General features: G+C 39.9%; 1 protein-coding gene across 1 annotated transcript in view; it reads left to right on the top strand.

Annotated features, from left to right (window-relative positions):
• Nucleotides 1–25,328, top strand: part of SRPK1 (SRSF protein kinase 1) — a 74,332-nt gene that overhangs the window by 37,040 nt on the left and 11,964 nt on the right. The window contains 7 exon segments of the mRNA XM_053913749.1: nucleotides 11,104–11,205; nucleotides 12,080–12,245; nucleotides 14,575–14,600; nucleotides 15,032–15,245; nucleotides 15,629–16,048; nucleotides 16,410–16,510; nucleotides 24,609–24,716. Coding sequence (XP_053769724.1) covers nucleotides 11,104–11,205; nucleotides 12,080–12,245; nucleotides 14,575–14,600; nucleotides 15,032–15,245; nucleotides 15,629–16,048; nucleotides 16,410–16,510; nucleotides 24,609–24,716 — 1,137 coding nt within the window.

Here is a 25,328-nt window from a genome sequence, read left to right as displayed (position 1 = left end):
AATCATGTCTATCTTTGAATGTTGTGATATTTCTGCATATTGCATTAGGCTTTTTTCCCTTTTCAGCCCAATTAAACCAAACCAAAGTCAAAAAAAAGAACTTTTTCAGAAAATAGTCTTGTATTACTAAGCAAAGATTCTGTGATTTTTATCAATTAGCACAGAAATTTTAATGAAACTAATTTTTCATGGTAAATATGGGGTAAACAGGAATTTAACATATATTATTATCTATCTACCAGGCCTCAACATGGAAGAGAGGTTGTACATGTAAGTTAATGCTTAAAATCTAAATAGTTGTGATTGATCACATACTATTATAATGAAAAAACTGGCTTGTTTTATGTTTTTATTTGGATTCTTAGAATTTTAGAGTTGGGAGGAAGCTCAGCTGGTTTTCTCTTGAGTTATTTTCAGAGCAATATGCATTGAACAGCTGGAAGGCTGTGTGACAGCCATGCTGATAAAGGCCCATCAGATTTGTCAGAATAAAAGAGTCTCACTCGTATTGGAGAGGCTAAAACTGCCTGTTCATAAACTTTAAAATTGTAAAGGAAACACATTTTAAATCTCGTTCTATTTTCCTGCATGTGTGGCTTCTCTTAACATTCTCAGTTACTAGTGATGCTCCTTTTTCTTTAAGGAGGCCAGCTACATGTGGCTCTAGCATTAGGTGGACTATGGTAAGAGATTTGAACAGAGAAGCAAGAAGAAAAGATGAGAAAGCAGAACAGTTAATATTGTGAAAAGATTGTATCATTCTGAAGTTAGTTTTGAGTTATTTCCTTGAAAAAGTGAATATCACATCCCCATTCTCTAAGGAAAACTTTCAAGAATCAGTCCATTTTTTTATTACATGAAAATCTTTTATTACAACATTATAAGCATGTAATTCTGTAACATAACCATGTCACACTGAAGCATGCCATATGACATTTTAGGTGAAATGTTCAAATTACTGTCCATCTTGTGCGAGACACTTATGTACCCTGCCAACCACACTCAGTGGTGTTACTTCTGCTGGACCCTGTATGTTATATTGAAAAAATATTATGGTAGGGTTTTGCTTGCTTCCTTTCTTCCTTCCTCCTTTCCTTCCTCCCTTCCCTCCTCCTCCTCTCCCTTCCTTTTTTTTTTTTGATTTTGATCTGCCATTTTTTTTAATATATTTTATTTATTATGCTGTTACAGTTGTCCCATTTCCCCCCTTCACTCCACTCCATCCTGCACACCCCCTACCTCCCTCATTCCCCCCCTATAGTCCATGTCCATGGGTCATACATGTAAGTTCTTTGGCTTCTACATTTCCTACACTATTCTATAGACCTCCCCCCGTCTATTTTCTACCTACCATTTATGCTACTTATTCTCTGTACCTTCCCCCCTCTCTCCCCTTCCCACTCCCCTATTGATAACCCTCCATGTGATCTCCATTTCTGTGGTTCTGTTTCTGTTCTAGTTGTTTGCTTAGTTTGCTTTTGTTTTTGCTTTAGGTGTGGTTGTTAATAACTGAGTTTGCTGTCACTTTTACTGTTCATATTTTTTATCTTCTGTTTCTTAGGTAAATCCCTTTAACATTTCATATAATAAGGGCTTGGTGATGATGAACTCCTTTAACTTGACCTTATCTGAGAAGCACTTTATCTTCCCTTCCATTCTAAATGATAGCTTTGCTGGATAGAGCAATCTTGGATGTAGGTCCTTGCCTTTCATGACTTGGAATACTTCTTTCCAGCCCCTTCTTGCCTGTAAGGTCTCTTTGGAGAAATCGGCTGACAGTCTTATGGGAAGTCCTTTGTAGGTAACTGTCTCCTTTTCTCTTGCTGCTTCTAAGATTCTCTCCTTCTCTTTAATCTTGAGTGATGTAATTATGATGTGCCTTGGTGTGTTCCTCCTTGGGTCCAGCTTCTTTGGGACTCTCTGAGCTTCCTGGACTTACTGGAAGTCTATTTCCTTTGCCAGGTTAGGGAAGTTCTCCTTCATTATTTGTTCAAATAAGTTTTCAATTTTTTGTTCTTCCTCTTCTCCTTCTGGAACCCCTATAATTCAGATGTTGGAATGTTTCAAGATGTCCTGAAGGTTCCTAAGCCTCTCCTCATTTTTTTGAATTCTTGTTTCTTCATTCTTTTCTGGTTGGATGTTTCTTTCTTCCTTCTGGTCCATAGCGGTGATTTGAGTCCCAGTTTCCTTCCCATCACTATTGGTTCCCTGTACATTTTCCTTTGTTTCTCTTAGCATAGCCTTCATTTTTTCATCTAATTTGTGACCAAATTCAACCAATTCTGTGAGCATCCTGATTACCAGTGTTTTGAACTGTGCATCTGATAGGTTGGCTATCTCTTCCTCGCTTAGTTGTATTTTTTCTGGAGCTTTGATCTGTTCTTTCATTTGGGCCATTTTTTTTTTCTTGGAGATCCTGTTACGTAGTAGGGGCGGAGCCTTAAGTGTTCACCAGGGCGGGGTAACCCTAGTTGCTGCACTGTGACGCTGTATGTGGGGGAAGGGTCCGAAAGGGAGTGCTGGCGCTTGCTCTGCTCTCAGTCAGCTTTCAGTCACTTCCCCTGCTACCCACACGCAAATCGGGCCCTTCTGTGGCTGAATCCCAGGTGGGTGGGCCTGTGCACCTTCTAGGACCCTGTGGGTCTCTCCAACAAACTCTCCTGTGAGGCTGAGAGTTTCTCCCGCTGCTGCCTCAACCCCCACAGGTGTTTTCAATCAGAGGTTTGAGGCTTTATTTCCCCGAGCTGGAGCCCTGGGTTGCACAGTCTGTGGCCCCGTCCCCCAGCTGCTGCCTCACTGCCAGCTGCAGCCTTGCCCACCCCGCTCCACAATCTGCCACCTCGCTGGGTCCGTCAGCCATTGCCTTGCCCTGTCCTCTCTGCTCAGCTGCCCATCTCCACCCCTCCTACTGGTCTGGATAAATGTTTCTTCTTTATCTCCTTGGTTGTTGGACTTCCATGCAGTTTGATTTTCTGCCAGTTCTGGTTGTTTTTTGTTTTTAAATTGTTGTTGTCCTTCTTTTGGTTATGGGAGGGGGCACAGTGTGCCTACCTACTCCTCCATCTTGGCTGGAAGTCCAAGAATCAGTCCACTTAAAAACCGTATCTTTTGTCTATGATGGTCACTTTTTAGATGGCTTACTGTTTGTTTGGGGGTGGGGAGGTCCAAATAAGAAGGCTAACCAAGAAATAAAAACATATAGGATCTCATGATGGCCATTAATTCTGTTTTTGTATTATTTGATCTTGTATTGTACCACATTTCTCTAATTTGGGAAGGTTACAAATAAGATGGTAGAAATATTCTAAATAGTCTCCTTTGTAATACTGAGTGGCTTTATTTGACCCAATGCAAGAAGGCTTTTTAAAAATTATTAAAATATCTAATAGATTTGAATTTCAAGCTCCAAGATATTTTCAAAACATTACCAGATGGTTACTCTGCAGTTTCTATCCACTGAATTACTATTTTGCTCATTTCTCCCTTTGTCCTTAGCCACTTCTCTCTGCCCTTCTTCCTACTTGTCTCTCAGATATTTTGGCTACTGTATTATCTGCTGCTGGAGATTGAAAAGGGTACAACTCAGAGCGTTGAGTTAAGAGTTAATGGGTTATTCTCTTCTCATCTCTGTTCACAACACAGGCATACTTGCATGCAATTACATATTCGGGGGGGTGTTGTTTTGGGGGGATTTGTATACTGCTTTTTCCCTGGAGGACTATCTTTTCTCATATCAAAATATAAAGAACCATGAACTAGAAAGTTATGTAGACTTCAATATAAATAGGTTTGTTCTATTTGCATTGGGTGGTGAGAGGAGAGAAGAGACAAACAACAGCTAGCTGGTCTATACGTAATATGGGACGTTAGCCAGTACATGTCTTTATTGGCTACCTGTGTGACCTACTGTGTTTTTAGGATATTTTTTGCCTCTTTTGTTAGCTCCTCTTGTTCAAAATGCATTCTAAATGTGCCTCTTACTTATTTAGTGTTCACCCTTTTGTTTTTTTCTTGACACCCTCTCCCCAAGAAATCTTTTTTCATCTATCCTTTTAAGTATATATTATTGATTATTCTGTTACAGCTGTCCCAATTTCTTTTCCCTTTGCCCCTCTCTGCCTGGTACCTTCCTTCCCTCCAGCATCTCTCCCCCCAACCCCTGCTTGGTTCATGACCATGGGGCATACATATAAAAGTTCTTTGGCTTCTCCCTTTCCTATACTATTCTTAACATTCCACTGTCTGTTTTGTTCCTACCAATTATACTTCTTGATTCCTGCACCATTTCCCCCTCCTTACCCCTTCCACCTCCCAGCTGATACCCTCCAAATGCTTCCCATACCTACGATCCTGTTCTAGTTGTTTGCTTAGTTTGTTTTTGTTTTTTAGATTCAGTTATTGGTAGTTGTAAGTTTGTTTAGTAAGTTTGTTTAAGTGAGTTTAATGTTAATCATTTTTAATCTTTTTCTTAAGTAGGTCCCTTTAACATTTCATGTAGTAATGGCTCGGTGATGATAAATTCCTTTAGTTTTACCTTATCTGGGAAGCACTTTATCTGCCCTTCCATTCTAAACGATAGCCTTCCTGAATGGAGTAATCTTGGTTGTAGGTCCTTGCTTTTTATCACTTTGAATACGTCTTACCAGCCCCTTCTTCTCTGCAAAGTTTCTTTTGAGAAGTCATCTGACAGTCTTACGGGACCTCCTTTGTAGGTAACTATCTTTAAACGTTGGCATTTTAATTGTGATGTGTCTTGGTTGGGTCCTCTTTGGGTCCAACTTGATTAGGACCCTCTGTGCTTCCTGAACGTGTGTGTCTTATTTCCTTCACCAAATTAAGGAATTTTTCTTTCATTATTTTTTCAAATAGATTTCAAATTTCTTGCCCTTTCTCTTCTCCTTCTGGCACCAGTATGATGTGAATGCTGGGCCTCTTGAAGTCATCCCAGAAGCTGCTTATACTATCCTTACTTTTTTAGATTCTTTTGTCTTCTTGTTGTTCCCCGTGGTTGTTTTTTGCTTCCTTATGTTCCAAATCATTGATTTGATTCTTGGCAAGATCCACTCTACTGCTGTTTCCTTATAAATTGATCCTTATTTCAATTAGTGTAGCCTTCATTTCTGACTAGATCTTTTTTATGCTGTTAAGGTCTTCACTGAGTTCAGTGTTTTGAACTCTACACCTGATAGATTGCTTATCTCCATTGCATTTAGCTCTTTTTCTGGTGTTTTGATCTGTTCTTACATTTGGGCCATGTTTCTTTGTCTCCTCATTTTGGCAGCCTCCCTGTGTTTGTTTCTATGTTTTAGGTAGAACTGCTATGACTCCCTGTCTTTGTTGTGTGCCTTAATGTAGTAGATGTCCCGTAGGGTCCAGTGGCACAGCCTCCCCTATCACCCAAGCTATGAGTATTTGAAGTACACCCTTTGTATGAGCTGAGTACACCCTTCTCTTGTAGTTGAGCCTTGTTAGCTGTTGGCAGATGAATGGGAGGGATTTACCCAGGCCAGTCAGCTTGCAAGGACTGGCTGTGACCACTGACCACCAACCTCTGCCCTCCATGGGCAATCGGCTATTTAGGGTCCGGGTGGTGGTGCTCTGAAGTGGTGGTCTGTAGCTGACCCTGGGGTTTCCCAGGTGATGTAGGTCAAGGTCAGCCCCCACCTATGTTTTGCCTACGGTCACCCTTCCTGAGCAATCTGAGAAGGTTGCTACTTGTGCGAGGCTTAGAGATTCCCAGACCAAGCCAGGCTATGAAACTAATCTGGCTGCTGCTAGTGCCCAGCCTGGGGCTCACTGAGGCCAGTTGTTGCTTATTTGATAGGATTTAGGAAGTTGTGAAGCATGAGCCAAGACCAAAGATTCATATGGAAAAGCAGCTTGGGTGGGCCTATAAATTGGGTGGGGCAGAGTCTCTGGGAATCTCCAGGGCTGTCAAACTATTAGGTTGATGAAGTCTCAAATATAGCACTAGCCTGCCCACACCATGGCTATTTGGAGGGAAGGCTCAGAAAGGGTACAGTGGCCTCTGCTTGCCTTGATGCCAGACACTTCAGCCTCTCCCAGTATACCACTCTGCCCTTCAAGCTGCCACCTTGGTGCTGGAGCTTAGAGTAAGTTTGAGTAGTTGAGTCTGTGTGTCGATTCTTTAAGAGGAATTGCTTGAGCACCAGAAGTTTCTTCCACCACCTCAATCCCCACTGGTTTTTGCAGCCAGAAGTGGGGACTTATTTTTCTGGCACTGGAATCCTGAGCTGTGGGGACAGGTGTGGGGTGGGGCCTGCTCACTCCTGAGATATCCCTCCCAAATTTTTATCCACCACCCATGGGTGAGAGACCAGCCCATTTCGCATCTGCACCCCTCCTACCAGTCTGGATGGATGTGGTTTCTTTAATTCCAGTGTCAGACTTCCATTCAACTCTATTTCTGATGGTTTTGAGTGATGGTTGTTTTATATTTTAGTTTTAATTTTGATATGGTTGTGCAAAGAGGTGAGCCCTGTCTGCCTGTGCTGCCATCTTGACCAAAAGTCTCATCTTTTTACCCAATTATTTTTGTAAGGAATCTGCATTTTTATAAATCCTGGTGGTATATTTCACATATACAAAAAGTAGAATAATGAATCCCCATGGATCCATTACCCATTTCAGGCATTGTCAACTCAAAACCAATATTGTTTTGTCTGTGCCCCCTAATAATTTTGTGACCGACATTAGATACATTATTTCATCCATAATTATTTTAGAATGTATGTCCAAAAGACAAGGACTCTCTTAAAATACAACCTCAACACAATCATCATACCTAAAAAAAATTGGGACCAGCTTTTTAGTCATTGGTATCTAGTACGTACTTCAGTATCTCCAAATGCCTCGTTTTTTCTTTCAGTTTTTTTTATTCTTACTTGAGTCGGGATCCACATAAGGTCTTTGACAGTTTATTATTTGGCACATGAAAATGTTTCAGGGTCGTCTTGTACATGTCCTCGCCAAACCTGGAATGATCCGTTTCTCTAAGAAGCCCTAATTCCATTGAGCAGGAAATGGTGAACAGAATCCAAGCATTAGGAGTGCACTTCGCTGCTGGTTTGATCGCTGCCATTAATTTCTTTTGTGATTCCTTGACCTATTGTAAGGAGCAGTGCCTTCATTTCTTTTTCCTCCTCCCTTTTCTAGAGTCACTGGAAATTGACCACTGCCGCTTACTCCTGGGGGTTGTGTGAGCTGTTTGGTTGGTTGGCTTATATTTTTTCTGTTTTTTACTTTGGATAGTTTCTATTGCTATGCCTTCAAGTTCACTAATCTTACTCTGCAGTTCCTTATGTGCCATTTATCCCATCCAGTATTTTTTTCATCTCTCACGTTGTGCTTTTTATCTCAGAAGTTCAATTTTGGGCCTATTATTTTATACTTTCTGTGTCTCTACAGAAACCCTGGCTGGGGTAGCTCACAGTTCATTAGAGCATCGTCCCAGTACACCAAGGTTGCAGGTTTGATCTCTGGTCAGGGCACATACAAAAGTTAACCGATGACTGCATAAATGTGGAACAAGAAATGAATGTTTCTCTCTCTCTAAAATCAATACATTTTTTAAAATTATATAATACAGCTATAAATTTAATTTTGTCTGCTAATTCTAATTTCTGTGACAGTCCCGGGTCATTTTCAAATGGTTGAATGTTCTAATTTTCAGATAACAATTTCCTGCATCTTTCCTGCCTGGTAATCTTTGAGACATTGTGACTTTTTACTTCCTGGCTGCTGGGTGTTTTTTATTCCTATGCGTCTTCTTGAGCTTTGTTCTGGGAAGCAGTTATGTTACTTGGAAACAGTTTGGTCCTTTTCAATTTTACTTTTATGATTTGGTAGATGGATCTGGACCAGGCACATGGATCTTTGGTAGATTGGGTAGGTCTGATCACTACCCAATGCTCCATGACTACAAATTTTTCTAGTCTTTTTTTAAAGTTGAAATATATTTGACATACAATACTGTTAGTTTTAGGTGTACAACATAGTGATAATACATAGTACAGTATTGTGTTAAAACTGGAAGTTTGTACCTTTTGACCACCTTCACCCATTTCCCCCACCTCTGACAACCACCAATCTGTTCTGCCTATCTATAAATTGGGGGGGGGGGTTGTTTTGTTTTGTTAAGGTTCCACATATGAGTGATCTTTCTCTCTCTGACTTACTTCACTCAACATAGTGCCTTCAAGGCCTATGCATGTTGTCACAAGTGGTGGGATTTCCTTTCTATGGCTGAATAATACTCCATGGTGTGTATATACCACCTCTTCTTTATCCATTCATGCTGTCCATTCCTCAATGAACAGGTAGACTGTTTCCCTGTCTTGGCTGTTGTGAATAACGCTGTAATGACATGGGCGTCCAGATATTTCTTTGACCTATGTTTTCATTTCCTTCAGATAGATACCTAGAAGTGGAATTGCTCTTTCGTATGGTAATTTTTTTTTTTTTAAGGAAATGCCATACTGTTTTCCATAGTGTCTGTACCAATTTACATTCCCACCAACAGTGCACAAGAGCTCCCTTTACTCCACCAACTCTTCACCAACTCTTGTCATCTCTTGTCTTTTTGATAACAGCCTTTCTGACAGATGGAGGGCGGTATCTCATTGTGGTCTAGATTTGCATCTCCCTGATGATTGGTGATGTTGAGCACCTTTCCATGTACCTGTTGGCCATCTGCATGTCTTTGGAAAAATGTCTATTCAGGCCCTCTGCTCATTTTTTAATCAGATTGAGTTTTTTTCTGTTGAGATATGTAACCTTCTTACATGTTTTGGACATTTGGCCTCTTACCAGGTATTTTCTCCCATTCTGTAGGTTGCCTTTTCTTTCAGTTGATGCATGCAGAAGATCTTCAGTTTGGTGTAGTCCCACTTGTTTATTTTGGGTTTTTTTACGTTTGATTTTGGTGTCAAGTCCGGAAAAATCATTGTCAGACCTATATCAAGGAGCTATCGCCTGTGTTTTCTTCTAGGAGTTTTATGGTTTCAGCTCTTATGGTTAAGTCTTCAATTTATTTTGAGTTAATTTGGGGATATGGTGTGGGATGGATGGTCCTTGGCATGTGGCTATCCAGTTTTTCCAACCGTGTATTGAAGAGCCTGTCCTTTCCATGTTGTATATTCGTGGGAAGGACAGTCTCCTGTCATAAATTAGTTGACCATGTATGTGTAAGCTGATGACAATTTTGCTAGTCTTTTTGATGAGAACACACACTGTTGGTGCCCTTTGAGAATGCTGGGCACTATTTCTTCTAACCCTTCCAGGTGATCTCTGTCTGCGTCTGGTAGTTTCCTCCTATACCTGTTCTGATGAGCACACTGCTAAATATGTGAGGGGGGCCATCTACAGATCTGCAGGGCTCTCTCTTTCTGCAGTTCTCTCGTCTCTCGTACTGGTGCCTTATTTTATGAACTATAGCTGCCTTAGTCTCTCAACTCCATGTGTTTAACCTAAGGGGCCTGCGTGGAAAATCTCAAGGCAGTAAAATGGGACAATCGTAGGCTTCAGTTCATTTTTTACCTTCTCTCAGGGATCACTGATTTTATTGCCTGATGTCCAGGATCTTAAAATCTGTTGCTCTGTGTATTTTGTCTGCTTTTGTTGTTTCAATCAAGATGGTAAATCCAGTTTCTGTTATCCCATCTTGGCTAAAACAGAAGTTCCTAGCTGTATATTTAATTCCAACCAGTTTTCCAAAGTAGTAGCACCATTTTACACTTCTGCTAACATGGTATGAGAATTTTAATTGCTCCACATACTCACCTACATTTGGTCATGTTAGCCTTTTTATTTTAGTCATTCTGGTGAGTTTGAAAGCATCTTACTGTAATTATGATTATGTTTCCCTGAGATAGTCATGTCCGTTTAATCTTTAGAACAGTTCTTACTTTTCAGGGCATTGACTTGTTAGGAATTCAGGCCAGTTGTTTTGTCTCTTGATTTGGATTTGTCTAATTGTGTCCTCATAGTTAAACTCAGGTTAATCATTTTTGTCAGTGCACTACATGGAGATGTTTTTGTTCTTCTCAAAGGGCACATGGCATAAATCTGTGCTTATCATTGGTGCTAAGTTTTGATCAGTAGGTCTCGGGCAGCCATTTCCAGATTTCCCTGTAAAGGTAAATGGACCTTTTCCCTTAAGCAGTCCATGGGGTGATACTGTGACAATTTTTTCCAACAGCCTTTCATTCAGTAGTTTTAGTACTCACCGATTTTTAACCTGAATCAGTTATGACTGTAGTTGTTATAAAATGGCAATTTTCTATTTCTGTCATACTTTGTATATTTATTACATGACTTTTTCTCTAAAGAAGATATTTCTCTCCTCCTAATACATACTTACTTTAGTATCTATTTGGACTCATCCTACTTTTAGTTTTAAGTTAATTTATAACCTCACTCTTTAAAATGTTCTCAACTTTGGCTAGTGGTATCCTATTTCTTCTTGACATTTTTCCTGTTGGCACGTCAAGGTTCACCCTGGATTTGGCCATTTCCTCAAGGATCCAGGTTTTTCTTTGGTGGAGAATCTTATGTAAAACCAAAGTCTGGCCACTAGGTCATTATTACGTATTCATGTTTTGATTTTCCAATTTATGTAGAAGCTTCTAGAGATGGAAGATACCAACCTCTCGCTACTAAAACCCCTGCTGTGCTCTGTGTACTACTAGACTTCAAGCGTTCCTGCTGTGCGCCAGTGCTCACACGGAGGGACCCGAGGCGGCACTGGGGTCAGACCGGTTTTGTGAACGACAGAGCGTGAAGGACGTCCGTTTCCTCTGTTGTTTAAGATGTTGACATTTTCATTTTGAGGGTTAAGTTTTGGTACATTAACTTTTATAGTTAAAGGAGAATTTCTTTTTCCTTCCATAGTTTTATTGATAAACCAACCTATAAGAATTTTTCATTTCTTGGATGATTTCAGTTATTGAAGCATACCGACAGCTAGATTTTTTTTTAGTCAAACACTAACTTTTTATACCTGAAGAATAATACAATAACAATTTCATTGGTGTGGGACACATTTTGCTTCCCTGTTTCCTCCTTAACAAACATCCAGATATCTGCATGGTGTTTGAAGTTTTGGGCCATCATCTGTTGAAGTGGATCATCAAGTCCAATTATCAAGGGCTTCCACTGCCTTGTGTCAAAAAAATCATTCAGCAAGTATGTATCGTAGTGGTATTTCCTGTTGTTTTATATTCTTCAATGTCAGCAGTTTCCTATTTCCAATAGAAGTTTTATTTGAAAAACTAGGGATTTTTGTTTTAATTGCTAAAATCGTTTTATTCAGCCCCTAGGGTTAACTGTATTTATTCTGTTTTTAAATATTTTATTATAACCATTCTCCCTCCCATTCATCTTCTATAATAATTAGAAGAGGGGCAGCTCTGTACAGTTCCTGATTGGGGGAACTTAGAGCTCTTATTCAGAAGTTCTGGTTGCAAATACTGATTCTGTGTTAATAAAGAATTGCTATGTCAAATTGTTACAGTCTTTTTATGTAACATTATTCATGGGCATTTTCTAATACTATAAGTAACTTTCAGTGTTCAATAAAGATGTTTACTATCAGGAAATAATTAATACTTCCAAGGGCAAATAATTTGGGTAATGTGTTTTGGTGGAAAGATCTCCAGACTGGGAAGCAAGAGACCTCAGTTCTTTATCAACAAGGAAATGTGAATTAAAAGATGTCTAAATCTCTTTCATAACCTACATTTCAATACTTAAAGGGCATATTGACCGTTTATTCTTGGCCTTTATAATGTACTTAGTTAAAGATATCTCCAAATAGAATTAATTAGCTTTGTAAAACTTGGAAGAACTTTTTATTATAAATAAACTCTTGCCTTCGTTCGTAGTTCCAGTAATCTTTCTGAGGAAGTTTCTTTGTGCTTTAAAAAATGCTTTATTCTCTGTGGAAAACTACCACATCGTTTTTATATTTTTATTTTTTTAAATGTTATATTGTGATTTCTTCCTCCTCCAGAAGGACTAGTATTTTGTGTTTGCGAGTCTCCTGCTCTCTTGCATTCAGGTGCTACAGGGCCTGGATTATTTACACAGCAAGTGCCGGATCATCCACACTGACATTAAACCAGAAAACATCTTGTTGTCAGTGAATGAGCAGTACATCCGGAGGCTGGCTGCAGAAGCAACAGAATGGCAGCGGTCTGGAGCTCCTCCACCTTCCGGGTCTGCAGGTAATAGCTTTTGGGCTTTGGCTTCATTAGAAGTTGTCAGGTAGTTAAGTGAAGTACCACTCATTCATTTAACAATAAGATACAGTAAGTGCTTATGTGTACAAAATAGTCCCAGCCCTCCAAAGACTTTTTTCATTCTCAGGATTGCTTCCACATGGGAGGGGGAAGACTGCGCACATTCTGTACAGTTGACCCTTGATCAGCCATGGAGTTACACATGCAGACCCCCTGTACACTCACAAATTCGCTGTGCTAAGTCACGGCCAAAAGCTTTTCTAGAAGCCACATGCTAGCCTGAAAAGTGACTGCGTGCTGGGGCATGTGTTGAAACTCCCAGCAGCAGGTCTAGATGAAGAACACGTGTCCTCCATCCTGGGATTGACGGAGCTCTTTTATGCAAACAGATTAGGGAGGAAAGATTTGAAAGAATTCAGCTATAGGCCCAGGCTCAGTTGAAGCATCATCCCAGAAACTGAAAGATCGCAGGTTCAATTCCTGGTCAGGGAACATGCCTAGGCTGCAGGTTCAGTCCCCAGTCAGGGCACGTGGGAAAGGAGTCAATAGATGTTTCTCTCTCACATTGCTGTTTCTCTCCCTCTCTTTCTCCTCCCTTCCTCCCTCTCTCACCAAGCCTGTCCTCGGGTGAAAATTAAAAAAAAAAAAAAGATTTTAGCTATAAAGGTTTAGTTCTGGGATAGGTGCATAGTCCAGAAAGAATCGTTTGCTCTTTAAGATGTGCTGGGTGCGACTGTCTGGAAAGAGCGTGCTTAGTAAGCAGGATGCAGTGGCGCCTGGCGGTCAGCTCTCAGGCTGTTGTTCTCTCGGAAATAGCCACCTGGAGGTTAATTGCAAGTTTCAGCATACATTCAAGAATGTTACTCTGTCAGTTTGGGCTTGCAGTCACTGATTAACCTCTCATCTCTTCCTTTAACCCTCCTGCCTGCTGTAATTTAATCTGGGACATCTTGGAACTTTTTTTCTTGCAATTTACCACTTTTTGACTCCCCCAAAACTTAACTACTAATAGTCTACTGTTGACCAGAAGCCTTATCAACAACATATAGTTGATTAACACATGTGTTATATACTATACTATATCCTTACAGTAAAGTAAGCTAGAGATAAGGAAATCATTAGTAAGAGAAAACACATTTACAGTATTTTAAAAATCCTCAAGTATGTGGACCCATAGTTCAAATCTGAATCTACTGTGTGTGTGTGTGTGTGTGTGTATATATATATATATATATATATATATATATATATATATATATATATGCTGATTCATATTGTTTCAAAATGTTTTCTATTGTTAGTTGATGGCCATTTTTAATGTGTTTACCTCTTACCATGATCATACATGCTCATTTATGGATCAGGAGCAAGATAATATTACTGATCAGAGCTTGAGTTTAAGCACTGACGTGACAGACATGGTTTGAATCTTGGCTTCATCATTGGCTGGGCCACTTGACTTCATTTTCCCCCCTGCAGGAGTTATTGGGATTAAATTTCATGTTAAAGCAGTTGGCAGTGTGCCTTATAGTATTGTGTGGCAAATTAATATTGGCTACTATGATTATGGTAATTTTTTTTCCATTTGCAGTACAGGTTTCAATTTTAGTAGTTCAATTATATTGAGGAGCTTTCTTGATTGATCTTCAGGTTGAAGTATCAGTTATCATAGGCTTCCTTTAAAAAGGAAAACTCAAGAAGGGGGAAATGGGAAGTTTTTGAGCATGGAGTTTTGGGGAGGTTTTTCAAAATGAAGAGATTCTAGAAATTTTACACAGCGGTAGTGCATACAGTTACCACTACTGAACTATACACTTAAGAATGGGTAAGAGGGAAATTTTACATGTTTTTATCACAATTTAAAACTTTTTTAAAGAGAGATGTAGATTCTACCCCCTACCTAAGCTAAACTAGTATCCATGGTGTGCCACTCTGCTCTTCAGACCGACACGGGATACGTGGGAGCGTTGGACATGAGAGTCCTGGGTGAGGGGTCGTTGCCTCTCGTACTCCATTTTAAGCATTTATGAAGGAATGGGATTTTAGCAGCATTAGTAGTGGAAACCAGAAATAGGGGCTTGGCTCTCCATATATTTATGCTATCTGAAGCATTTAATTTACTTAAACTTACTTTGTCAACTTTATGCTTTATTTTTTTTATTTTAAAAAAGCCATGTTGTTTCTACCAAAGGTGCTTATTAAATAATTGTTGCTACAATATGAACTGTAAGTTTTGGTATGGTATCTGTATGAGCATCACTTTATATTGCCTGCTGAATGCCAGGATTCTTACTTGGTTTTCTTTTCTTTTCAGTCAGTACTGCGCCCCAGCCTAAACCAGTAAGTATAAGGTGTTTCCGTATTTAATTCTGATCTATGGGCAATAGGCAGGGGTTCTTCTGTTATGGATAATCACTGTTCGTTTAGAATTTGAAAAACAAAGAAAAAATATTCCTGCGCTTCTATAATTTCCTTCAATAAATTCCCATGCATCTTCCACAAGTTGGTAGTGGTGCGGCGTCCATAAATTTAAGTGTGTCTTAGAGTACACCAGCCCCACAGATTGCTCAGAGGGCCACTTTTGTTGTTGATTTTGTTTTTATGTACTTTAATAAGAGCGTACACATTTTTTAAGTTAATGAAAATGTTAAGTGCTATGTTAGGGAAAGAGTGACATTTGATTAGGAAGTAATTAAAGTTAACAGTTATCTCCAACTAGGGGTAATGGATTAGCCACCTGAAGGCTTTATCTGTTTGTAATCTCCGCCCAGGCTGACAAAATGTCAAAGAATAAGAAGAAGAAATTGAAGAAGAAGCAGAAGCGCCAGGCAGAATTACTAGAGAAGCGAATGCAGGAAATTGAGGAAATGGAGAAAGAGTCGGGCCCTGGGCAAAAAAGACCAAACAAGCAAGAAGAATCAGAGAGTCCTGTTGAAAGACCCTTGAAAGAGAACCCACCTAATAAAATGACCCAAGAAAAACTTGGTATAAATAGAGCATCACAAAAATTACTTTATAGCAAACTTTACTATTATCGTTGTTATATATAGTGGTTTCATGCATACAGCACATCTCTGGGGGTGTCCTTCCTTATACAGTAAGAGTACAGAACTTGTCATAAATGTTAGGCAGGTGATATTCTAATGTAATTTCTAATTTTTCTCAGGAAATGCAACATAGACTTCATTTAGCAATTGGGTAAGGATAAGAGGATCTTTGTCCTTCCATAAATAGGTTTTAGATGTTCAGTCATGTTTTTATGTAACCATGTGTAAGTTCTAGAAAGTGTTTTGATCTCATGGAGAAAGGTTTCTGTTCTTTCACTCCTACACATACACATACACCCTTTTTGTCTGTTTGTTCCTTAGAAGAGTCAAGTACCGTTGACCAGGATCAAACACTTACGGAACGTGGTGTAGAGGGTGGTGCAGCAGAAATTAATTGCAATGGAGTGATTGAAATCATTAATTATACTGAGAACAGTAATAAAGAAACATTGAGGCTTAAAGAGGATCTACATAATGCTAATGACTGTGATGTCCAAAATTTGAAGCAGGAAGCTAGTTTCCTAACCTCCCAAAATGGAGACGACAGCACATCTCAAGAAACAGACTCTTGTACACCTGTAACCTCTGAGGTGTCAGACACCATGGTGTGCCAGTCTTCGCCAAATGTAGACCAGTCATTCAGTGACCGGGACATCAGTCAGCTGCAGGAAAGCATCCGGGCGGAGATCCCCTGTGAAGAGGAGCAAGACCAAGAACATAACGGACCACTGGACAACAAAGGTACCTGTGCAGACGCACCTCCCCAGTACTCCTGCCTGCATAACATATTCATGAATTTCTAGACTGAAAGTGCCATGGGGTTTGTAAATAGCTTTGCAGCAGGTGTCCGAGTTACCTTCCACGTGTAAATCTGTAGATAACTTCAAATATTACTGGTTGTGTTAATAAATGCACAGCATTTCACTTGCTGCCGTGAAGGTTTTAATTCTGGAAACTCAAGGTGCTGCTGTACTCCTTTCATCTTAGATGGGGCATGGTAGGTTCCCCTTGGGATCGGCGTGTATTACCTCAGAGTTTTACTAACCTTTGGGTGCTTGTGTGTTCATTGAGCGGTCTTGCTGATGATGCCTGTTGTCTATAGGAAAATCCACTGCTGGAAATTTTCTTGTTAATCCCCTCGATCCCAAAAACGCAGAGAAGCTCCAAGTGAAGATTGCTGATCTTGGAAATGCGTGTTGGGTGGTAAGTTGAGCTTGTCTCAGCGCTTTGTTTGGAAGGGACTAGTAATGGATGACCCTTTGGACTTAGTTGTGCTAACAGAAGAAAACATCTTCAGTTCTATACCCAGATTTCCAACTCACATTTTAATGAATGTTTTTTCACTTCTTTCTTTTAACCTTTTTTTTATGGAAAAGTTTAAATGTGTTTATTGAAGTAAATGTAGAGAACGGTATAATGAAGCAACCCTACCCAGGTAGCGTTTATGGTCAGATCACCTGTGAGGTTATTTCGGTCACTGGACTTGTCAGGTTTATATAGGATCCCTTTTTTATCCACACATGTGATTTGCAAATAGCTTGATCTTTAAAAATACTATACTTTTGCTTGTCAGTCATGCATGTGTATAGTTTAGAGACAGTTATATAGGTTTTGGTTCAAAAATCTGCCCTCCCTTTTCCAATTTTTCTCTCTCCACATAACCATACTTACCTTCATGTCACTAATAAATAACTTGGCTATATTGCTCCCAATTCTCTTTTTCAGCTTTAGGTATTATTTCCTCCTCCTGAAAAGTAAGACTAATCTACCACCACCTCGCCCATCCCCAACTTCAGTATTACTTTTAGCTAGGAATCACTCCATGTTTACATTATTAGGGCTCTAATGCTATGCTTAGCTTAACGGAGTATGTATTGTGTTACGATTCCTTTTGCCTTTCTGCCTAACACTGTATTTCATTGCTTAACCATCTTTGTACACTTTATCACTTAATTCTTCCCCATGTTTTCACCCAGTGGTGTAAATACTTACACTTTAATACATACAAATATCATGGTATTCTTTCAACTTCTTTTTTCCTAAGGAGCTCTCTCCTGGAACTTGGGAGTCTAATCTGTGTTCATCATTTGGTTGCCGTATAGGCCTACTGCATTTCTACCATTTGGGATTTGCTTTACTGGCCTCTTAGAGATTGTTTACTCTCTCTTCCTGCCCCCTGTCTTCTGTCTCTGGTCTCTCTTGGTTTGGTTTTTGTTTAGTTGTTTCGGAGTACATACACTTTAGCAGCTTCCTAAGAAAGGGTGTGTGAGATTGGGCGGGCAGAGCGGGGAACCTCGAATGTCTGGTAGTGTTTTTATTCTGCTTTTACAGTCAGTGGGCTGGGTGTAAAGTTCTAGGTTGAAAATCATTTTCCCTCAGAATGGTTGTCATTTCTCCATTCATTGTGTTTTAGTTTCCATCTCGCTGCTGCTAAAGACCAATGCCGTTCTGGTTCTTGACTTCTTTGTATGAAGCCTTTCCCCCAGGGAAGTCTGTAGGACCACCACTTCACAGCAGTGTGCCTCACGGGGCCTTTTCTGTCCATTCTGCTAAGTACTCAGTAGTGAAACTCTGGTTCTTTGGGTTTTCCTCGTTCTTGATTTTTTTTTTTTTTTAATTCTCTACGCCTTGGTCTCTGTTTTCTAGTCTGAAATCTCGTTAGTCAGATGTTAGACCTCTGTGCAGTTGCTCTCCTTACCTTTCTGTCCTCTTTTCTGTAATTTCGTTTTATTTTCTGGGAGACTTCTCAGATATGTTTTCAGCCTTATTTCTCTCATTTCCCTTTTATATTTTTACTAAGAGTCTTTTGTTTCTCTGGTTGTCTCTCAGAGGATATTAATTATTTTTCCATTTTTGACATTTTCTTCCTATGAGATATCTTGTTGCAAGAAGTTATGGGAAAGCCATTTGGAGGCTCTGCCTGTGTGGGTCTTGTTGACTGTTATTCTTTTGTTTGTTTGTTTTTTTAGTTTTCAATTACAGTTAACATGCAAGATTATATTAGTTTCAGGTGTACGACATAGTGATTGGACATTTATATAATTTACAAAAGGATCCCCCTGATAAGTCTAGTCCCCCCTGGTACCACACATAGTTATTAAATATTGACTGTGTTCCCTCTACTGGACTTTGTATCCTGTGAGTGTTTTTTGGAACTGGCAGTTAGTATATCTGTCAGGCTATTTCATTTCATCCTCAGATGTTAGGGTCTCTGTATCTTTCCTCACTTACGGTCTTCCTCAGATCTCCCACCCAGAGAGTAAATGCCTGGCTGCTTCCATCTGGAAGCTGAGTTAAGCAAGAAAATTCAGGATTCAACATAAAATTACATGCAGTTACCTAATTTCCCTATTTGCAGAATGCTACTGTCCCCCAACTGTGCTGAGTGTTCTCCAGAGACCCTGTGTTACCCACTGCAGAGAAAACCTCGAAGTGGTCCGTAGGCCAGGGAAGGGGCTGTTAGAATACATCAAGCCCTGTGTTCTGGAACTCTGTTTCTTTAAAAGATACTTTAAAGTAGTATCCCTGTACTGAACCCACCTTTGTTTCTACTTCCAGATACCACCAAACCCTTAGCCTTGGAAGAGGTGTGCTATGGTATACATCACATTGCTTTCCAGCTTTTCCAGTGGCTTATTACTCGGCTTTCTTGGATCCACTAAGATATTCACCAAAGATCTCTCTGCTTTCCAACTTCTAAATTTGATTGCTCTTCTTTGTCACTCTCAGTCCTTGTCAGTTAATGCTTTAAAAATTAGCACTGGAGAGTTTCAGGGGTGAGTGGAAATGTGTGTATGTACCCAATTCACCTTTATTTTTGTTAATACTTGACCTCAGTTGTTACTTACAGAGTCTTTGTAAGGCGTTACTGAGGCACATGAATAAAGACAACCCCTTTAAACAGCATGTCCTTTTTTCTAAATGTGTCACCTGCAGTTCATTTCCACTTCAAACTCAGTATCAGACCCTTTGTTTTCCTTTAAAACCATTTCCCTCTCTTAAGTCTCTTCGTTTCTGTTTTTGTCAACAGCCAGCCAACTCTGTAGGCCTCCACCACAGAGTTGCTTTTGGCTTTTCCTACTCTCTCCCACATGTAGCCATTGAATATTTTTTAAGTATATTTTATTGATTATGCTATTACAGTTGTCCCATTTTTTTTTCTCCCCTTTATTCCCCTCCACCCTGCAGCCCCCATCCCACCAGCACTCCCCACCCTTAGTTCATGTCCATGGGTTATACATATAAGATCTTTGACTTCACCATTTCCTATACTATTCTTAACCTCCCCCTGTCTTATTTTGTACCTACCAGTTATGCTTCTTACTCCCTGTACCTTTTCCCCCCCATTCTCCCCGTCCCCCTCCCTGCTGATAACCCCCCATGTGATTTCCATTTCTGTGATTCTGTTCCTGTTTTAGTTGTTTGCTAAGTTTGTTTTTGTTTCTTTGTGGGGAGGGGGGTTAGGTTTAATTGTTGATAGTTGTGAGTTTGTTATCCTTTTACTGTTCATAATTTTTATCATCTTTTTCCTAGATAAGTCCCTTTAACATTTCATATGATAAGGGCTTGGTGATGATGAACTCCTTTAGCTTGACCTTATCTGGGAAGCACTTTATCTGCCCTTCCATTCTAAATGATAGCTTTGCTAGATAGAGTAATCTTGGATGTAGGTCCTTGCCTTTCATGACTTCAAATAGTTCTTTCCACCCCTTCTTGCCTGTAAGTTTTCTTTTGAGAAATCAGCTGATAGTCTTATGGGAACTCCTTTGTAGGTAACTGTCTCCTTTTCTCTTGCTAATTTTAAGATTCACTCCTTATCTTTAATCTTGGGTAATGTAATGATGATGTGCCTTGGTGTGTTCCTCCTTGGAACTCCCAACTTCTTTGGGACTCTGAGCCTCCTGGATTTCCTGGAAGTCTATTTCTTTTGCCAGATTGGGGAAGTTCTCCTTAGTTATTTTTTCAAATAAATTTCCAATTTCTTGCTCTTCCTCTTCTCCTTCTGGCGCCCCTATGATTCCGATGTTGAAACATTTAAAGTTGTCCCGGAAGTTCCCTAAGCTTCTCCTTGATTTTTTTTTTGAATTCTTGTTTTCTTCATTCTGTTCTGGTTGAATATTTATTTCTTCCTTCTTGTACAAATTGATTAGAGTCCCAGTCTCCTTCCCTTCACTGTTGGTTCCCTGTACATTTTCCTTTATTTCGCCCCTCCTACCAGTCTGAGTGACTGTTTCTTCTTTAACACCTTGGCGGTTGGAGTTCCATACAGTTGATTTTCTGGCAGTTCTGGTTATTTTTTGTTTTTAAATATGTTGTCCTTCTTTTGGTTGGGCAAAGAAGCAAAGTGTATCTACCTACACCTGCATCATTGCTGGGAGTCCCTGAATTTTTAAGTTGTGCTTTTTTGTGTGAACGTCCTTGGATTTCATTCTTTCCACTCCAGTTTCTATGGCCTTGTTCAGATTTTCATTCCTAAGCCTATATATCGCTTACCACCAATAACAAGATTACTAGAATGATGTTCTCAGAAGGATAGGTATTAAATCTTTGAGTGGAATTCACCAGTCCTGCATGTTATCCTGGACTTGATTTTTGAGAGATTTTTGATTACTGTTTTAATTTCCATACTAGTGATTGGTCTATTCAGATTTTCTATTCATGATTCAGTCTAGGAAAGTTGTATGATCTAAGAATTTATCCATTTCTTCTAGGTTATTCAGTTTAGTGACATAGCTTTTCATGAGCTTCTGTATTTCTGTACTATTCATCATATAACTTTTCATTTTTTATTGTATGTATTTGAATCTCCTCCCTCCCCCCCCTCCTTAAGTGAGCATGTCTAAAGTTTTATCGTTTTAGAGAAATAGCTCTTAATTTCATTGGTCTTTTCTATTGTCTTTTTAGTCTCTGTTTGATTTATTTCTGTTCTGATTCTTATTCCTTCCTTTAGGTTTAAGGTTAGAATATCTATTTGAGATTTTCGTTTCTTGGGATAGGCATACCTCATTTTTAGCTTCACAAATGTCACATTTTTTACAAATTGAAGGCAAGACCCACCACCAGCAAAATGGTTAGAATTTGTTTTATTGTGGTCTGGAACCAAACTCATAGTATCTCCAAGGGATTCCTGTGTTGCTGTAAACTTCCCTTTTATTGCTGTTTTTGATGCATATTCCATAGATTCTGGCATGTCATATTTTCAGTTGTCTCTGTGTTTTCTGGGATTTCTCCTTTGATTCTTTTGTTGCCCCAAAGTTGCTGAATAGCATGTCGTTTGATCTCCACATATTTGTGATTTTTCCTGCTTTCTTCTTGTAATTTATTTCTATTTTCATACCGTTGTATTCAGAAAAGATACTGGATATGACATCACTCTTAAATTTCCTGAGACTTGTTTTCTGTCCTAACATGCATTCTACCCTTGGAATGTTCCATGTGCACTTGAGAAGGATGTGTATTCTGTTGCTTTCGGATGGAATGTTCTGTATATCTCTATTAAGTCCCTCTGATTTATGTGTCATTTAAAGCCAGTGTTTCCTCGTCAACTTGCTCTCTAGATGCTTTATCCACTGGTGTAAATGGGGCGTTAAAGTCTCCTACCACTGTTATGTTTCTGTCCATTTTTCCTTTTAGGTCTGTTATTTGCTTTATATACTTTAGTGCTTCTGGTTTGGTGCATATAAATAAATGTTGTCTTTTTGATGGATTGTCTCTTTTCTTATTGTATAACATCCATTTTTGTCTGTTGTTACTTTTTGTGACTTGAAATCTATTTTGTCGGATACAAGTATTGCTACACTCTCTTTGGGATCCCATTTGCTTGGAGTGTCATTTTTCACCCCTTTGCCTTGAGTCTTGGTTTATCTTTTTCAGAGAGGGGAGTCTCCTGAAAAGGCAGCATATTTTTGGGTCTTGTTATTTAATCCATCAAGCTACTCTGTGCCTTTTGATTGGTGAGTTCAGTCCATTTACATTTAAGGTGATTATTGATACATAAGAAGTTAGCGCTGACCAATTGTTCCTTTTCGGTTGTGTGTTCATTGCCATATTGATGTAGCTATTGTTTTTAATGATTTTTCTCCCTTCAACCTTTATGCTGTAATGGAGGTCTTAATCCCATATTCTGTATTAGAGTTGCAGTTTTTCTGATTGTATCGCCTTACTTGATGTTTTTTGTATGTTTGCCATTTTATTTCTAGAAGAAGAGGTCCTTTCAACATTTCTTGTCAGGAGTCTGTGGGGATGAACTCCCTCAGCTTTTGTTTTGTCTGGGAAAGCCTTCCTTTTTCGTATCTACGGGGTAACTTAGCTCCGTGCATTATTCTTGGCTGGCAGTTTTTATGTTTCACTGGTTTTGATAGGTCATTCCACTCCTAGCCTGTAGAGTTTCTGCTGCAAACTCTGATGACAGGCTGATGAGAGTTCCTTTGTAAGTTACTTTCTTTGTTCCCCTGGCTGCCTGTACAGTTCTTTCTTTATCGTAGGCTTTTGACAGTTTAGTAGAATGTGTCCTAGAGCATGTTTCTTTGCATTGAGATAATTAGGTTTCCTATGACCTTTATGTACGTTCAGCTCCTCCAGGTTTGGGAAGTGCTCATGTGTTTTCCTTAAATAGGCTCTCTGTCTCCTTCTCTTCTCCTTCTGCCCTTCCTGGTGGAGCTGGGCAGTTCTCATAGTTCCATTTTTTTTTAAGTCTTAGTTCTCTCTGCACTTCCACCTGATTTATTTCTAGATTTTTATCTTTGAGCTTGCCAGCTCTCTTCTATCTGGTCTGCTCCATTTCCAGTGTATTCTTTACCTTATTTTTGAGTTTTTCAGGTCCAGAGCTCCTTTTTGTTTGGTTCTTTTTTAGAGTTTCACTGTCTTTTGTAAAGCACTCCTTTTGTTCATTAATTTTATTCTTGAGCTCATTGAGCTGCCTTTTTTAGTTTTCTTACATCTCATACGGTTTCTTCGTGGCAGCTGTTTTGGATTCTCTGTCATTTGGATCACAATGTCAACACGACACTGAGTTCGGTTTCTGGATGAATGTCACTCCATTTTTGCAATACGTGTTGCCATGATTATTCCTGGTGCTTGGTCCCTCTGCTGGTGCATTTGAAGTAGTGAACACTTTTCTTACTTAGTACAACTTTAATTTTAACAATTCAACACATTGGTCATTAGAGGCCTTTTTTGTTTTCCAGTGGGTGGTACTATAGCACAAATTTTTGGTTTCTATAACCTGAGCAGACTCTGGCTATATTTACTAGCAGCTTCCGCCCTCCACAGCTTCTGCCAGACCTGTCACAGTGTGTCTCGGGAGGTGTGTGCTTGTAGCTGCTTCTGCCTCCAGGGTCACTGGTGCCTTCCAGAGTTGTCTGTCTCAGACACTGCCGCTGGGGCAGGGCAGCCAGGGCTGCAGGCACCGCTGCAGCGGGGGAGGGAGCCAGTGTTGCTGCTGCCTTTCCCTTACCTGGAGGTGGTGGACATAGTCACAAGCCCCTTCTCCACTGCTCACTGGGGTTGTGGACTCACCTGCCATTGCGGAGCAGGGTATCAGGCACCGTCCCTCCTGTTCCCCCAGTTCTGCCTTTCCTTGCATTCCAGTACACCCACCTTCAAGATGTAGGGCTGTGTGGATCTGTCATGCATCCCATCCCAATGCGCTGATCAGAGGAATCTCTGTTGAGTTACAAATGTTCCATTCATTGTAGGCTAAAGGGGGAGGCCAAGGGTATGCCTTACTCTGTCATGATGCTGCTGTCGCTTCAGGAGTTCTGCGTAGGTGCTGTTTTGTAGGGTTCTTGAAATTTGAAACCTAAATCTTAAAAAGAAATTTTTATTCTCTAATCTTTGTATATTAAGTTAAGCTTCACTAGTTTGCAAAAATAATTTGGATTAGACTGTTAGGCAAAGTGCTGTTTGGAGCTGTTAGCTTCAAAATGATACTTTAAAAACTACCTAAGCCCTAGCCGGTGTGGCTCAGTGCATTGAGTGCCAGCCTGCAAACCAAAGGGTCACTGGTTCGATTCCCAGTCAGGGCACATGCCTGGGTTGGGGGTCAGGTCCCCAGTTGGAGCTACAAGAGAGGCAACTACACATTGATGTCTCTCTCCTTTTCTTCTTCCCTTCCCCTCTCACTAAAAGTAAATAAATAAAATCTTTAAAAATAAAAAGGAAAGAAACTAGCCAAATAAAAACTTTGGTTTAGGGAAAACTTCAGAGAATTTACTTTAATCTCCATTATTAAGCAATAATGACTTGTTACTTTTTAGAATAAATAAATTTTAAAATACTGTTCCCTTCTCCGTTTCCTCAGCATAAACACTTCACTGAAGACATTCAAACACGGCAGTACCGCTCCTTGGAGGTTCTGATAGGATCTGGCTACAGTACGCCCGCAGACATCTGGAGCACGGCGTGCATGGTAATGCTTGCCGCCCTGACCTTCCCTTGTTGTTTGGTAACAGCTTGCCCTGTGCTGTTTGTTCGTGTCCACAGAGCAGCATACTAACAAAGTGGAAAGGTTTTTTTGTGTGTGGCACATCACTGGTACTCTTAAGTCCTCTGTCTGGAGAGGTCTGAATTCAGAAGCTAGTTGTAAACATTTAGCTTTCCATTTGGTTCCTGCCAATTCCTGTTAGGTGAAGAAACCAAATGTTTCTTACCAGTTTGGAGATGGGGGTGTGTGGAGGTGGATTGAAAACAACTGCTCTGAGGTGGTGTTGCTTTTGATTGGGTACAGGTACCCTTACCCTTTCAGCTCTGCTCTTACTTTCAGATTAGGGAAACCCCTGGAAAAAGTTTCAGTCTGTACAGTTCAGCAGTTACTCGGAGATCTTTGTACCTCATTAGATGTGAAGCTCAATCATCCGTGGATTCCTAAGTCACTGCTTGGTCCTTGGCAAGCAGCTACTCAAGCGAGTTAGATTTAGTGGATACCAGATGATTTCCAACAAATAGCTTCGTGTTAGAACATGCTACACTGTTCACGGAAATGAAGTGTGCGCTTCCCTTGTTACTGTGTGTTTACTTGTCT

Source organism: Desmodus rotundus, chromosome 11 (assembly GCF_022682495.2).
Source record: "Desmodus rotundus isolate HL8 chromosome 11, HLdesRot8A.1, whole genome shotgun sequence".
NCBI classification, from domain to species: Eukaryota; Metazoa; Chordata; class Mammalia; order Chiroptera; family Phyllostomidae; genus Desmodus; species Desmodus rotundus.
This window is presented reverse-complemented; position numbering and strand designations above follow the sequence as displayed.